Source organism: Cydia strobilella, chromosome 13 (genome assembly GCF_947568885.1).
Source record: "Cydia strobilella chromosome 13, ilCydStro3.1, whole genome shotgun sequence".
Lineage (NCBI taxonomy): Eukaryota > Metazoa > Arthropoda > Insecta > Lepidoptera > Tortricidae > Cydia > Cydia strobilella.
The window spans coordinates 5,101,912-5,117,796 of NC_086053.1; the positions used below are offsets into that span (position 1 = coordinate 5,101,912).

The 15,885-nt window shown below is 37.9% G+C and overlaps 1 protein-coding gene across 1 annotated transcript in view; it reads left to right on the forward strand.

Moving 5' to 3' along the window:
- Window positions 1-15,885, forward strand: part of LOC134746530 (reversion-inducing cysteine-rich protein with Kazal motifs) — a 36,390-nt gene that overhangs the window by 16,058 nt on the left and 4,447 nt on the right. Inside the window, exons 4-9 of the mRNA XM_063680943.1 lie at window positions 12,715-12,798; window positions 13,716-13,752; window positions 14,228-14,410; window positions 14,670-14,849; window positions 14,983-15,209; window positions 15,716-15,848. Of these exons, the coding sequence (XP_063537013.1) occupies window positions 12,715-12,798; window positions 13,716-13,752; window positions 14,228-14,410; window positions 14,670-14,849; window positions 14,983-15,209; window positions 15,716-15,848 (844 nt within the window). The remainder of the gene's footprint in view (window positions 1-12,714; window positions 12,799-13,715; window positions 13,753-14,227; window positions 14,411-14,669; window positions 14,850-14,982; window positions 15,210-15,715; window positions 15,849-15,885) is intronic.

The following is a 15,885-nucleotide window of genomic DNA, read 5'->3' on the forward strand; positions in this document are numbered from 1 at the left end:
TAATTTTAGTTATCCACGGTATCCAATCGGTTGGGGGGGTAAGTTGGCGTCTATAAATCATGTAATTACCAAAAGGATCTTTGTATATGTTTACATCGATGGATAGAGGTTACTGTAACATATTGAAGTTGAGTTGAGGACTAAATTTTGCCTTTTATATGGGACAAGGGAATATTGTTTAGTTAACTTATGAGCACCGCATTATACTACAAGATCTCTTGATTAATTCGGTATGATTTTTGAAAATTATATTTTATGTTGTCCGTGCCTTCGTTTAACTGAAACTCCATGCTCCATCTAATAGTAGTATAGTTCTGTGGAATAAAGGGATTGATTAGGACGTGTGGAGACGAGACAGTTCGGCTAGGACATCCTTATTTAATGCCGTCTCGTTAGGGCTTCCTTCTTCAGAGACAAAGAGTGAAAGAGTGAATGAACTTATCGTTAACAATTACAAGCTACCTAAGTTAAGGTTTAAGTTCATATACATACCCTCCTAAGTCCTGCGGTACCAAATTTTGTACATAATAAAAGTCACCCTTCAGTCCCAGCATTACTATAGTATAGTAATAAACATAAATTACTATAGTAATAAACACCGATAGTACATATTTCGGTACAAAATGTTTAGATGCCCCCCGCTTTCAAGCCCCCAGCTCGTGCGGAGTATTCTGACAGTCCATAGAGTTGTAAAAAGTCTGTTCAGGACTGACAACAAATATTTATTATGTGCAAAAAAATGAACAAGAGGCCTCTAGGACTATGACGTTTAAAAAAGCTGGGACTAAGGAGGATACATAACTACCCTAGCATTTTCGCGCTTGTCATCTCATATATTTGTGTTCAGGACATCAAACTGAAGGCATTGATCGAGATGACATGAATGGAAAGTAACCTAAAACCTGATTTGACAACCTCCTCCTCCGTGGCACTATAAAAATTAATTTTAGATAAATAGATAAGTATTTTATATAGATCCTAAGGGCAGTTACTAAGATACCGTGCTGTAAATACGCGAAAACCATCAAAGCAGCATTTACCAAACTTTTTAATTTATGACAAAACCCCAATCCAGAAATATGGAAAATAATTTCCAAGCCAGTAGATTTTCTATCTAACTACCTATGTAAAATTCAGCTAAAATTATATGACTGAGCCGATTATTTAATAGTTATTTGTTATACAAGGGTGCAAAGTTATATTTTACCCGCGAGTGTGGAATTGAAACACGAGCAAGCGAAAGGATTCTATAGTTGAACCACGAGCGAAGCGAGTGGTTCTAAAATAGAATCCTGAGCGTAGCGAGTGGTTTCAACACACGAGAAGTAAAATACATTTGCACCCGTGAGTTACACAAAACTTTTCCCCTCACTATAGCGAGGAAAGTGCAACATCCACAGGCGTTAATCATCTTCATCAATAAAATCACTAATTTTTTTACGATAATACGCTATTATAACAGAAAACTCTGGAAGTTGTGTATTTTTACGTGTCGGAGTCGGCGAGATTTTTTTTGTTGACAATGTTGACATTTCTGACAATGCGTTTTGAAATTGCATCGACTCAACTTGTGCGTTCAGAATTACATTCAACATCATTTAAAAAAACAGTTTCTTATGGAATTTAAGGTTTATGACTTAAAATCATTAAATAAAGCTAAATTTGGTATTTTTTATTAGATTAAATCATTTATTTAATGATAATTAATATCGAACGAACCATTATTATGAGCGTTTTACGTTTTGTTATCTGTCAAAAGCTACTTAAACACGCTCCATCCAAGGTCAAATTACTTTCCCCACTAGTAGATAAAATGCGTTTTTCCCCGCTTGTTTTAAAGGATAAAAGACGGCTTTCCGAGCTAGTGAGGGGAAAATATGTTTTACTCTCAAGGGATCATAGTTGCTGTTGACCCCAAGTTTCAATGTGTATTATTGGCGTACGGTTAGCGGCGGTTCAAAAGTGTTCAAGCGGGGCCGCCTTTGATCCGCTAGTTTCAGTGCTAATTATTCCATGATCTACATGACGCCATGTCGCGTCACGTGTGGAGTTGAGCGAAAAAAATGGGTCACACGCGGGGACATCAAAGGGATTATAGGAATGCTACTGTTTTAATAATCTATTTCATTTGAAGTTTTCGTTCTTCATTTAATTTCCTTTGATTGCGTTTTTGTATCGAGTTGCTACTATGAATAGGTGCGATCTAGGACTAATAGATGTAAAGAATTAAAATACCGAAATACGAAATTGATAATAGATAGGGCTTGGATGGAGGAAATGTTTAGAATATGAATTTTTATTTTCATCAGCAATTCACACAATCTTCGCGATCAAATATCATAGTCATGTGTATCAATTCACACCATTACTAAGTTGTCCTCGTTCCCGTCACACATTATTGCCTCACCCACGTCACGCCGGTGCACGTAACCGCGCTTGACAACTGTCCAACGTGACAATCACGGCGTCCGGGGATCGGCGTGCGTGGCGTACGAATACGCCAGGCCTTGTATACTTTACCGAATAAGGGACGAGTCGAGGGCTCAGTTATTAATCGTAGTTCTTGGATATCTTGCGCTCTTAGGGATAACTTTAGCATTAACGAAGTATAAATTGACACCATTGAGTCATCGCGTCCGCCAGACATCCCACGTCACGTTACAGTCCACGTTAAACCACGCTTGACAGTCCGACGTGACAATCACGGCGTCCGGGGACTGGCGTGCATGGCGTACGAATACGCTAGCCCTTGTATCTAGATATCGTTAAACATGGCTGAGTCGAGGGTTTAGTTATTAGTTTGGCAGCTGCTAATTGTCAAATAAGCAATAATGTCCCACACCCGGCTAGGGCGGCCCGGGGCCACAGTCATGCACGGAACGGAGCGAATACTTGTTGGGTCGCCTGAGCCGAATGCTCGCGTACACTCAGAAGCTATATGAGATCAGCCGCCCATTTAACACGCCAAGCACGCGCCAGCGCCTCACAGCCGTTTTACCTCAACTTCAACTGCCGGATTGAAAATTCAATAGCCATTTATCGATATAAAAATTGTAAGGATTTTGAAACGTGTAGCGGTAGAGCGGCTGCGATAGTAACTCGAGTTGACAACTTGGCGTGAAACTTTACGTCGCTACGCTTTTCAGGTGGAACGTGGTAAAATTGTAACAATCAGCTGGTTCTGATCATTTTTCATGTCGTTATAAAGAAGTAATAAATTCTAAAGTTTGTAATCGATTTCTTGGAACCTGTATGTACTTACCTATTCAATAATTGTTTTTCTTGTGGAAAATATTTAGGACTACGAAATGTGAAATTATTTTTAAATAACAAAGATTAAAAGCGAATTCAAATGAAATTTTCTATTAATGCGTTGTGTCGGGTTTGATGACGTAGTGCAAGCAAGATGAAGAGAGTATTTCAATATCAACACTGCGTCTAGGTATACAAACTTTTCCGATTTTGTGAATCTATTCCAAGGATCATTAGATTAATGCGTTAGTAACGAGCCTACAAATAAAAATAAAACATCAACGAATATCTTTTCCAAAAGGCTTTGTACTAATTTTAAGTAAAACAATTAACTTGATTTTTAAGGAACGATATTCCATATATTGAGCCCGCTCGGGCTCCAGGCGGACACTAACGTAATTGCATTACTTGCCTCCGCCGTATCTTATCTGTTACATTCTGTATCTAGGCTAGACTACCCGGTATCTTACGTAGATTTATCACTTGTGCGCGATGTGTTCTTAGTTTGCTTAGCTAATGTTGAACTCAATCTCTAATTAGATAAATACACGGGTAGGGAGAGATTAAGAGGTTAGACAGGCAATATCTGAGCACATATATTTTAGATTATTTAAAGCAATTTAATTTTTCTACTCGCTATCAATGTTACCTAAACTTGTACTTTTTGACGGAGGTGAAATAAGACGTAGTTCTGTATTATATCGATCACAAATCCACAATTGCTTCTTTCCAATTGAATCTTGACGATATCTGTTTCACTTCATTCAATTTTAATATTCTTCATACAATATATCTTTATATCTGTCGCCTTCATTGCATATTTAAAATTATCTCTTATACAAAAAAACGCGTGGCAACATCTTCCACTGAGTCACTTGTTTTACTTTACTATCTTCACTTTACTAGTGGGCTTAATTCCGTACCTTCATAATTCTGTAAACCAATACTCTGAAATTAATTTGAACACCCAGTTCACGTTACTTTCCCCTTCAAGTCGCGAAAACAAACAAACATGAGCGGCGACAGTTCAAAGCGGCCGAAATAGACACAAGTCGAACCCTTTCATGTCCGTCCCGTCCCACGTCCGCGACACCTCGGGGTTTTATTTTATTTTATAATATTAATACTTACTTAAAGAAGATCACATCATCATCATCATTCTAGCCTTCAGTCGCCCACTGCTGAGTATAGGCCTCTCTTCGTGTACGCCACTTATCCCGGTCCTGGATTAGTCTCATCCAAAAGTTAAAGAAGATAATTACGAATTACTACTTTGCCTTTGAGTTAAGTCAAAACTCAAGATACCGACTGTTTAGAAGTACTATGTAGACCAAATAACTAACTCGGAGTTAACCGTTTATACAGGGTTAAACTGTACTGTATAAACGGATAACTCCCAGTTAGTTTGCTAACCCTGGAACGCGCAAGTGGCCCTTACACGTTAGTTTGTTACAAAAATATTGAAATGACCCGTTGTCAGTGTTACATGATGTCGTTTCTAGATGTCGGAAAATATAAAAATCCGGAGCTGTGCAATTTTTTTTAATCCTTACATATTTTCCTGGCATTTCGTAACTAATTGTTTCTGTTTTTAATGTAGTAAATGTAGTAATTAATGTACTTCAATTGCTCCAGTTAAACAACTAAAACAATAGGTAGGTAGGTACTAAATTCTAAACAACGACAAAAGAATACAGGTAAGTATAGGCCCCTACTAAAATTTACAAAAGTAATCAACTGCTCTGCTCTGCTCTAATAAGATGCTATGCGTTCTTGGGCGGGCGGGAAAACTGGAGGCCACTATCATTTTCATTTTTCTTGAGTGTACTTGTACTATGTTTTCGATATTGGAATGAAATTTTTAGAATAAAACGAAAATGCGTGCAATTTTGGGACGGTTTGAGGCAATATTTATTGTCGTCGGTTAAGTATATAGGTTGTATTGCGAATTTTAAACACATGCTGATAATTATAGCAGAAGGAGCATTCCACGGGCTGTCCCGTACAGACGCATTTTATTTCCTGTGTTGCGACCTTTTTTTCGGCATTTAAAGCAAGCGATTATTTTTCTATGCATATTTTGACCATTATTCATAGAAAAGGAAACTCTTATACCTGCAAATCTTCAGAAAATTCGCGTTTGTACGGGACAATGGTGGACAACACACCGTTCTTGTTTATCTATGCTGAAAACATTGAGAGATAGATGACGGCAACATTTTATAATATAGGTAGCTTAACAATGCTTAATTGATAGCTATTCCCCTTCATATAAACAACGCGTGAGCGAAAACCAACTACAGTTTAAGAAATATTGCTTCGTGTTATCTGTTCCGAGAAGCGTTATCGCTCGCCTGGAGGGGGTAATATCCTCGCGCGGAGGGGGTGTCAGCAGCTCTGCTCGTTAATCAAGCTGCCACTAAGAATGTCTCCTTGCCCAATCTTGTCTCGTCATGCTAGTTCACTTAGAAATGACTGTTTTATATGAAGGTCTTAAGTTGCCTAAAAAAAGTATCAGAACTCTAATGACTTATAGTTAATACTATAAGTACTATAATTTTTATTTTATAAGCCAAGTTGCTACACTTCGGTCATTTAGCTAATATCGTTTAAAAATACTTATTTAATACGCTCGAACGATGCCCAAATTTTAGAACAATTTGTTTGGTTATTAGTAATTATTGAAACTGGCTACTCGGTAAATCAAAGTCAACAACAGCAGTTCAAACGTGTTAAAATGAAACCATGGAAAATAATAAATGAACGCTCAATCTTACCACAATCAAAGACAAATGAATATAAACAGAGTTTTGCTATTGAAATGAGGGAGGAATGGTATTCAGACAAATTCACAAAGAAACATCAAAGCGGTGATGGAGTAGCGATTTGATTCTGTCCTTTGATTGGCGCGCGGCCCGCTCGGCTATTTCCGAACCGCACCTATAGGAGCCGCAGGGCTGCCCCGTGCAGTCGCTAAAGTTTATTCTTATAACCGACAGATGTACTCATAAAAACAAAACAATGGATACACGATCATTTCTCTACAGACGCTTTATCAAGACAGGGCGACGACAGCGCACGACAACGGTGTTTCTTCGTAAATAATCCCGCGCGTGCCAACCCTCTAGATGAAGCTGTCGGCCTCTCCACAATTACGGCGGGTAGTTGCTAAACTATTTAGGGCGTCTGACGGTAAGCTCTCAGCGTTATTTTATTTTGTCAACTGAAAGCCCCTTTGTGTTTTAATTAGCACTGAAATGGCAGCTCCGTTATTGAGTGTTGCGGTTGTGAGAAGCGTTAATTAACTTTTATTGGTGTAATCTGGAGTTTAAAGTTTAGTTTCAACTTGTTCCAGCGGTCGATGCTTGGCTATTTGTTCAATGGTTAAATACCAAATACAATGTGTAAACTGCATCTGCCGTGTACGGACTCCCGAATGCAGAGAGGACCGTTAAATTTTATTAGAGCTATTACTACTACGCTCGTACGAGGACCTACATGCAAAATGGTTGCAGACGGCGCTCTGAATCCTAATAGATTCATTGTCGTACGGGTTTGTTGTAATGGCTCAATTTGTCACAGTTGCTTGGGCTCTTGAACTTCATTTACATATCGCACAGATTTCGCCGTTGATTCGTTTCCATTAAGAAAAGCTTTTGCTATTCAGATTTCGATTATGCAATCTGGACTCCGGAATCGAGTTTGAATGCGGCGATGTTAATTCAAACGATTTTCATTGTTCGACTGCGGGGTGTTTCACGTTCGAGGAAGCGTGAGGAATAATTCCGTCATAAAAACACTCGAGGAATTCCTTCCACGTATAACAGCGGACACGTGAACTATGATGGCTGGTGATGTCAACCCCTCCCGCGATTGTCTCCATGCTAATTCTTCTTTATCGTTATGCTTATGATTCAACTGAACTTTTTATTCTGTCGCCATTGACAAACGGTCGCCGCGGATTGAATAATAAGCGATGTTTTCGAATGCTCGGGGCGAGTGCATTAAAAATACCCCGGGTCGTAGTGACTGGAGTCGCATCGGAATCGCTCGCCACATTGTGACGACTTGTGACGATTCCGAGAACTCCTTTAGGGTTTGAAATATTGAAATACGTGCAGATGCTTAGGTATTCGTTTAATTCCCCTAAAACAGATCTTGCAAGCTGTAATTAAATCTGAGTTTTAGTTGCTTTCATTCTGTTGTCGTGTGAGTCGTGTCGTGTCACGGGCTTCGTGTTCGCTAATAATATTGTATGTTACTAATATTTTAATAACTTTTTAGGATACTTTTTAAGTACCTGCCTACCTTTCTTATGTTATGTATTATACCTTAAGTAATTAGTTTTGGAACTTTGAAATATTAAGGAAATATCACAAACATAGCACAATGAACTTATTGGCCTCATAATACATAACACATTTTACTTCTTCGTTTCTTTTCAGACAAAATTTTAAGAAAATAATAATTACAGCTTATTCAGTAACTATCAAAACTAAAAAAAACATACATTCATTCATATAATTGTAACTGTAGCACGAGAAAATGTAATTGGTGCCAAGTTGACACGCCGGGGCGGAAGTGCCGTTCTTTTGTTCCGCTGTAAGTGACGTTTAGGTGGGGTGCGTCGGACAAGTGCGTGTGTAAAAAAACCAACTACTTACAAGTTATACTTTTTTCACTTATTAGGGCTTTCACTTATATACGAAAGATATTGCGCCAATTTATCATCCCTACGTATGAAAATAAGTTATGTATAAACAATAAAACTATTTACTCGTACCTATAAGTACTTATCTGTATTTGCTCTCTCGAAGACCTAACATCTGCATTGCCAACATGCCGAACAATAGAAATAGGCGTCAATTTAAATTGGCAAAGCAATCACGAACAATAACCGAGATCGCCGATGGTGTGACCCGAATTAGGCCTATTTAATGGCCCTATTTGTATACAATGATCATTGTTCCACACCACTAACAACTGATGAATCTTTTAGCTAGACCTGGATGTACAGTCAGCTGCAGAGAAAAGGTACCCCCCCTGCATAGAAGTTTGTATGCAAAGGTGCTAAGCGAATAGTATTTGTGAGTGTACATACGACCTTTGTACTTATTCAAGGTTTGAAGCACGCGACTATGGATATATTCAGAAACGATACTTGTTATACTATTATTTTGGTGACAGAACTGTAAGCAAAAGACTTCCGTATTTCCTGAATAGTCTTCCCGGGAATATTCGGCATGAGCCAAATAAGAAAAAGTTTAAAACTGTACTTACCTACTGCAAACACATCGTGCAATTACTTAATTATTACCCGCCTTCCGCCTTCTGTATTACCCGCCTAGCCTAAAGAATAATTAAAGAGATTTAGGTAGTATCATATTTAAAAAAATACGGCCAGCTTTGTCCTGAAAACAAAAAAGCAAACTTAGTCTGTTTTATATGCAGTTAACCAAGAAAACAGTTGTCAATCAGTGACTGACGTTCAAGATAACCTCTGCACTTGAGACACCTCTATCGCGATAATGGTTGTACCCTCGAACCATACAAGACCGTCCACAATTAGGGCCGGTACATACTGACTGCAACCCGACTGCAACTTGTATGGGAACAGCACACCGACGTTGCAGGTGGCTTGCAGTCCCATTCAAATTGCAGTCGGGTTGCAGTCCGTCTGTATTGGCCCTTAGCATGTGTTTGTTATTCATAGTTATACCTTAGGTATAAGATGAATGCGCGGGATCCAGCGAACTAGGTGAACCATTGCCTACTCTAGGATAAAAAGTATTTGTTTCTACTTTTAAAACGACAGTATATATCATTAGGTACTAGGTAGGACTCATATGATTATATAAATCCTAAATATTGCCATGGGTTCAAATCGTTTAGTCGGCATAATAAGTTTTTAGGGTTCCGTAGCCAAATGGCAAAAAACGAAACCCTTATGGATTCGTCATGTCTGTGACGTGGCTGTGACATACGGACTGACGGACAGACGTCCGTCAGTCCGTATGTCACAGCCACTTTTTTCCGAAACTATAAGAACCATACTGTTGAAACTTAGTAAGTAGATGTATTCTGTGAACCGCATTAAGATTTCGACTCAAAAATATAAAAAAAAACAAAACATTTTGGGGGCTCCCCATACTAAAACACTAATACTGAAACTCAAAAATTTGTTTTTCATCAAACCCATACGTGTGGGGTATCTATGGATAGGTCTTCATAAATGATATTGAGGTTTCTAATATTATTTTATTCTAAACTCAATAGTTTGCGCGAGAGACACTTCCAAACTTCTAAAATAAGAGAATGATAAAACAAAAAAAAATACATATATGATGTTACATTACCATGCAAACTTCCATCGAAAATTAGTTTGAACGAGATCTAGTAAGTAGTTTTTTTTAACACATCATTAATCGTAAACCGCAATTTACCTTTCACTCACGTTTCACATAAAAATACATTGTTTAAATTGTGTAATGTACGGAACCCTCGGTGCGCGAGTCCGACTCGCACTTGGCCGGTTTTTTATACCTACTCGTAGGTGTGTACCTATTTAAGGCCGTTCCATCGGTTTGCCACTGTTTTTTTACATTTCGCAAGAAAGAACGGGAAAGAACATACGCGCCAAGTGTCAATTTTGATCGAATTTTGTCGGTTTTTATTTATTTTAAAAACGTTACCTTACAATATCGAAATTTTAAAGCTATGAAATTACTATTTATGTTAAGATTGTTTTTTCTTCTTTTTTTGTTTATAGTATCACATAATAAATAACCGAGTAAAGTAGGATTAAAAGTCCGAGGTAGAGGTTACTTTGGGAATTAATTGTATCGAGCGAAGTGTCATAATTCGTGTATCGGAAGCTATGTTGTTAAAGATAATATAGTCAAGAACTACATATATTTTTTCCACGTCTACGAATATCAACGCCTCTTAGAAAAACATGAACATATAAGGAGATTTTTCGCCTTCTGGCTCAGGGAACCGCCTTAATGTTATTTAGAAGATTTTGAAACTCAAAAGTTGTAGTTGTCAATCAGTGACTTGACTGGTAACATTGATAACCTCTGTACTTGCGACGTCTTCAGCGTGATAATGTCAGTAGTTGCACTATGGAACGAATTATATATACCTACTGTATAATCTGCATTCGCTTTCGTGTTCCTAGTGCACTTAAATGCACAAGTGTCTTATTTAATGTCATTCAAATGATTCTGTGGTCGAACGTCGAACTTCGTTTATGTACCTACATTGTTTGTTACGCGCGGCACGTTAGGATGAGATGTAAAATATTAAAGATGCATAAATATGCTTACTCGAATCATAGAGTAACTTATACTAGAGCGGTACTGTCATAGTAAATTTTGTAACCCCAGTAAATTCACTGCCATCTGTCGACACACTTTAAAACTAAAAATAAATATTTTTAAAAATACGATAAAATGTATTTAGATATGGATAAATGTTTTTTTTTATTTGCATTAATTATTTTTATGATTTTGACCCATGTTCTTTCACTGATATGCGTTAAAATTGTTAAATAACAAACGAAACCGTCAACGCCATCTATACGACTGTAGGCCAAAACTAGTAGCACCCTCTGAACGAGAATCAAATTTTCTTGATTTTCGAGGCACGTTTTTTCCTTAGACTGTATCCATCTATTACGGAGTTATATCTATCTTTGCTCGAATAGACACGTTGGGTATAACGTATAACCCAGAACCCTTTTTCGTCAGTCACGTAAAAAAACAGCCGTGTTGATTGGAACCAATTTAATATTTAATGCAAAGCGCCTGCATCTCTCGCCTTTTATATTCAGCAAAACGGAGTATCTAATTGAAGATACAGCCCGCATATTTCTCGGGATGACATTGGTCTTCATTCGTCACGACACGACATCCTGAATTAATCCAGTTATACCGTGTCGTAATAATTTATGCCAGCATTTGGACATAACATTTTATATGTACTTATAATAGTTTTAATTATTATTTTTGGTTTTGTAACATGACCTGAGTTCCTAGCCAAGATGCCAATCGTTTACGCTCCGTGGCAAACGAAACGCCAATGTCTCTGTCCCACTAAAATATGGAAAAGTGATAGAGAGAGATGACCGTATCGTTAGCTACGGCGCGAACGTTTGGCATCTTGGCTAGGCATCCTGTTCCACCCTAATGTATTGCATACCGTATATATGTATATACCGTTGCGTGCGTATGTAGTTCAACATGTATCGTATCGTCATTTGGATCCCTTTTGACCTGAAAAATTAACATAGGTTGACCAAACTGTCATGCAATTCTGCAAAAAGCAATTGGAAGATGAAGCGCCTACTGTCGCACTAAAAAGGCCGGTGCTCTTGTGAAGAAGACAGATCGTCTACTTAATTCTACTTATTAGGTCTATTCTGTCGTCTTTAATAAAACGCACAGTAGGTATCGTAATAGTAGTAGTATGGTATTAGATACTATTTTAACCTCGTAAAACAAAATTACAATGTATGGTGGGCCTTACGAGGATAAATGTAACGACGTCTCCTGTCACTTGTTGAGATATTTTTAAGTTAACAAAAGCTGTTTACGTTAGTGATTGTACGTTATTTAGGCTTATGTCTAAATAAATCTTTGAACGTAAAACAAATGTAATCTAGTCTCAGTAACGCGATATTTTAAAAGGGGATCGTAAATGTAGCGCTGCCGAGTCAATTAATTCCTTAAAGAAACTAATGAAGAGTCCAATGGAACACGTGTTCCTGGAATAGCAGCCGTAAGCTCTTATCTAAAGCAATACATGACTTTAATGCTACTTTGTTTCATACCATTAAAGTCTAATTTCGATTTATCAGAAATACCAAATAAGAGTTTGCTGAGTTTGCGAAACTCATGCGTTAGTTTGCGTAAACATACAAGTTGTAGATACAAGCTTTATTACTCGTTAGTTCCTTTTTGATAGATTTACTCGTTTGATATCAGAGAAATCCATGTAAAATACGAGTCGTAAAGCTATTACGATTAATTAATAAATATCCTGTGGTGCTTTGGACGTGGAGTTCAAAGATGTTCGTGACCCAATTATTTTATTGGTGCATTGACTTCAGTAATGATAAACCAAACATAAACACACAATTATCTAATATTTACTAATTAATAAAAACAAATGGTAGGTACATAGCTGATATTATTATTTGTATTATCGAAATAGGAGTTCAATTTAAATACATAGGTAGTGAAAAAGAAAGCTCAAGCTCCGGCTTGCCCAAATTATGTTTGACGTCAAGCCACGGATATAGCTAATTGTATTTTTAACTGTATGGTGTATAAATAATATTTATTATAATATTGGCCTGACTCTTTTGGAATTTTAGGTTTAATATCTTAAATAATTGGGATTACTTTTGGATCATTGATTACCTTTAATACTTAATCTATAAATCTGTGTTGGTTTCAGATGTCGCTCGTCGAGATAGCGTCCAACGCCTCCATGCGAGAGGAAAGGCTACAAAACGTCTACAAGTTCTGTACGCCTTCGCTGGTAACTATCTTATCTCTGCATCTTTGTAAAGTACGCCTGTGTCTCTAATCTTTAATAGGACATGTTATCTAACATATAGCTCTTAATAACTTGACTCAATACTTGAGTTTCTTTTACTTAGTTGCGAGTAAACATTAAGTTAATGAAAACCGGTGGCAGTAGAGAGTTCAGGAATTAACTTATTAAATGACTATGATAACATCGGAGCTAGTTAATTACCTACTTACTGTACTTACGAGAAGCATTGATATTGTTAGGTAATTAAGAAGTGACTTAATTGGCGTTCTAAACCGTTAAAATACTTGAAGTTTAAAAACATTTCTGACATTCTATCAAATCTACTGATTTAATTACCTACCGGTAATGGTACCTAACAATCATTTTGATCTGATATTTCATTTTACGACTCTGTATCCCGTAATTTTTAGTGTTCCGTATAAAACTTTGTTCACAGAACACTTATTTAAACTTAGAATTAGATACCTATTAAAATTATTTTTCTCAACAAATTTAATATTCTTTATCTTTCATATAATGTCACCTTCAGTTATTTCTAGGTGCGCACGGTCACAGGCACATCAAATAAAAGTTCCGTCGCATGAGCAAGACACCTGACAGATTTCGTTCACAAATCTATTGCCAACGCAAAATTATTGCTTTTCTTACGGCTATACGTAGCATCACGTGTAGTAAGGTGATATAGCGCGCCATTATTAAGATCCTTTTCTACTCCCCGCAGCGGTTACGGGACCCATTCATCAATAAACCGCCCACCAGTATTGTATTGTAATTGAAATGGTTTAAGATTACCACAGTATCAAGTTACTTGACATAATGCGAAGGATGTACAAAAGACGTTTATGAAAACGGATCCTTAATTTATTGATTGATGTTGTCTATATTAAATTGCTTTGCAGACCGAGTTCTGGATATGCATGAACGTGACAATTCAAGGTAAGTTGTCGAATTGCTTTTAAATTGAACTCTGCCATATTCGTCAAAGCTGTTTGGAATTATGGGTTTTTGCATTAATATTCATTTTTTTATATGAAACACCCAAACTTACCTACAACTTAATTACTGCAAAAACTTTTTATTACCCGACTGTACTTCGAACTTTTATGAGTCACTACTACTAATATGGGTAAGGTTAGATGGGGGTAGGAGAAACATTAGGGCAAGAGATTAGAGACAGAGATTAGGGAGAGAGATTGTTGGTAAAATCCTCATACTGTTTCTCTTGCTCCGAGCAAAATAAACCCCACGATAATAATACCACGGTCGAACAATTCGAGTTTTTACAAATACTTACCTACTGCATAAATGTCGGGATTGTCGGGTCATTCCTAAAACGGACTCTGCTATGATAGATTCTGATATCTTCTGAAGTATTGGGAATCACCTGAATACCCCTTTCTTAATTTCACAGAAGTTATGTCAGGGTCTGGCTGGTGGGGCAGAGCGTGCTGCGCGCTCGGGCGCTCCACGCCGTGCCGACAGGCCTGCGCCACTGCTGCCGGCACCGCTGCGCTGTCGGCGGTCTGCCGCCGGTCCGATGAGATCGCCTTTTTCAACTGCGTCAAACAGCAGGAGGAGGCGCAAGCGTGCTGCTGTTAGTATACTTGGTATTACCATAGTACTAGTGATTTATCACTTAACTTGACGCTACGCTTGAAAGTCAAAACTTTCAATTTTAGGCCGTATTGACTGGGCTGCTGATGTTGAGTCCCAAATCAATCATTTCGTGCATGTTTCAAAATTGAAGAACTTCTGTTAGTAAATAACAGAAAGTTTCAAATTCAAAATATAAAAAATACTGTGGCATAAGAGGACGATTAAAGTCATTAATCAAGTATTTTTAATATTTTTAGCGCAGACGCAGTCGCTAACGTGCAACGAAGCATGCAAGCGCGTGCTTTGGCGAGTGGGCACCGCGCACGTCGAACTAAACGCTCGCGAACGTGCGGTTGAAGCGTGTGAACAGTCCCCGCCGCTGCTGCACTGTTTGAGGGATCTGACTGCTTCAACGGTCCACGCTGATGCTTCCAAATGTAAGTTTAAGGAGACCACCATTTTTTTTACGCCCCACCTCACGCAGTACTGTCTTCACTACGTGATGCGTTGTAGCCCGTAGTGTAAGAAAAGGTTACTGTGCATATTGACATAAAGGTGTTTTTTTTCCAGATTTACCTTGCTGTCATGAATCTCCAAGCCAAGAATGTAGAACAACTTGCGAATCAGTGCTCCGTCGTACGGGCGACTCGGGAGAAATCGCCGAAGCCTTGAACCAAGACTGCGGAGCGCCGGCCATCCATGATGGACTCTGGCAATGCTTCTTGAGGAGGGCTGAGCCGCCTGATACCAAGGATCTCATACCGCGCGATATTGCTAAACTACATTGTTGTAGTAGGGTAAATCATTCTTCTAATATTATTTAGTCATGAAGAAGTTTGTGAGAATGGATAGAACTTTGTTACTCTTACCTGGAAAACACCTGTAGGTATAAATGGATTACTTAAGTAATTATTTTTATCGGGAGTGAAAGAAATAGTTAGGAAGTTTATAAATATGAAAGTGCAATTAATAAGTTTTACCCTACCCCCTTGTTCACAAAACTTTACGGGCCTGATTTAGTTAAATGTTTTATCCCTTTCTTAAAAAACACAAGTCAAAATGACTGATAGAGAAACGATTCATAGCTAATTCAGGCCAGTAACGCGTTTATGAATAAGGTCACTAGAAGATTATATTATCTAAGTATATGTAATTATGTAGTAATTTTGTTTTGTCTAATTATGTTATTATATAGGCTGACTTGAAACTGTGCTGTTGCATAGAATTTAATATTGGGTATCTATATATGATTTATCTCACGTTATTTTTGTGTTTGTGTTATGTTATGTTTGTGTTGTTTTAGGCGACAACGATAAACTGCCGGAGACTTTGCTTCAACACATTCAACACAGACTGGCCGAACAATTTTGAGAAATTCGACTCGGAGTGCCTCGGTAATCCACAAGAGACGGATTTGACGCAATGTATAGAAGAAGGTTAGAACACTACTCCCGCCAAATGTACCCATTTATA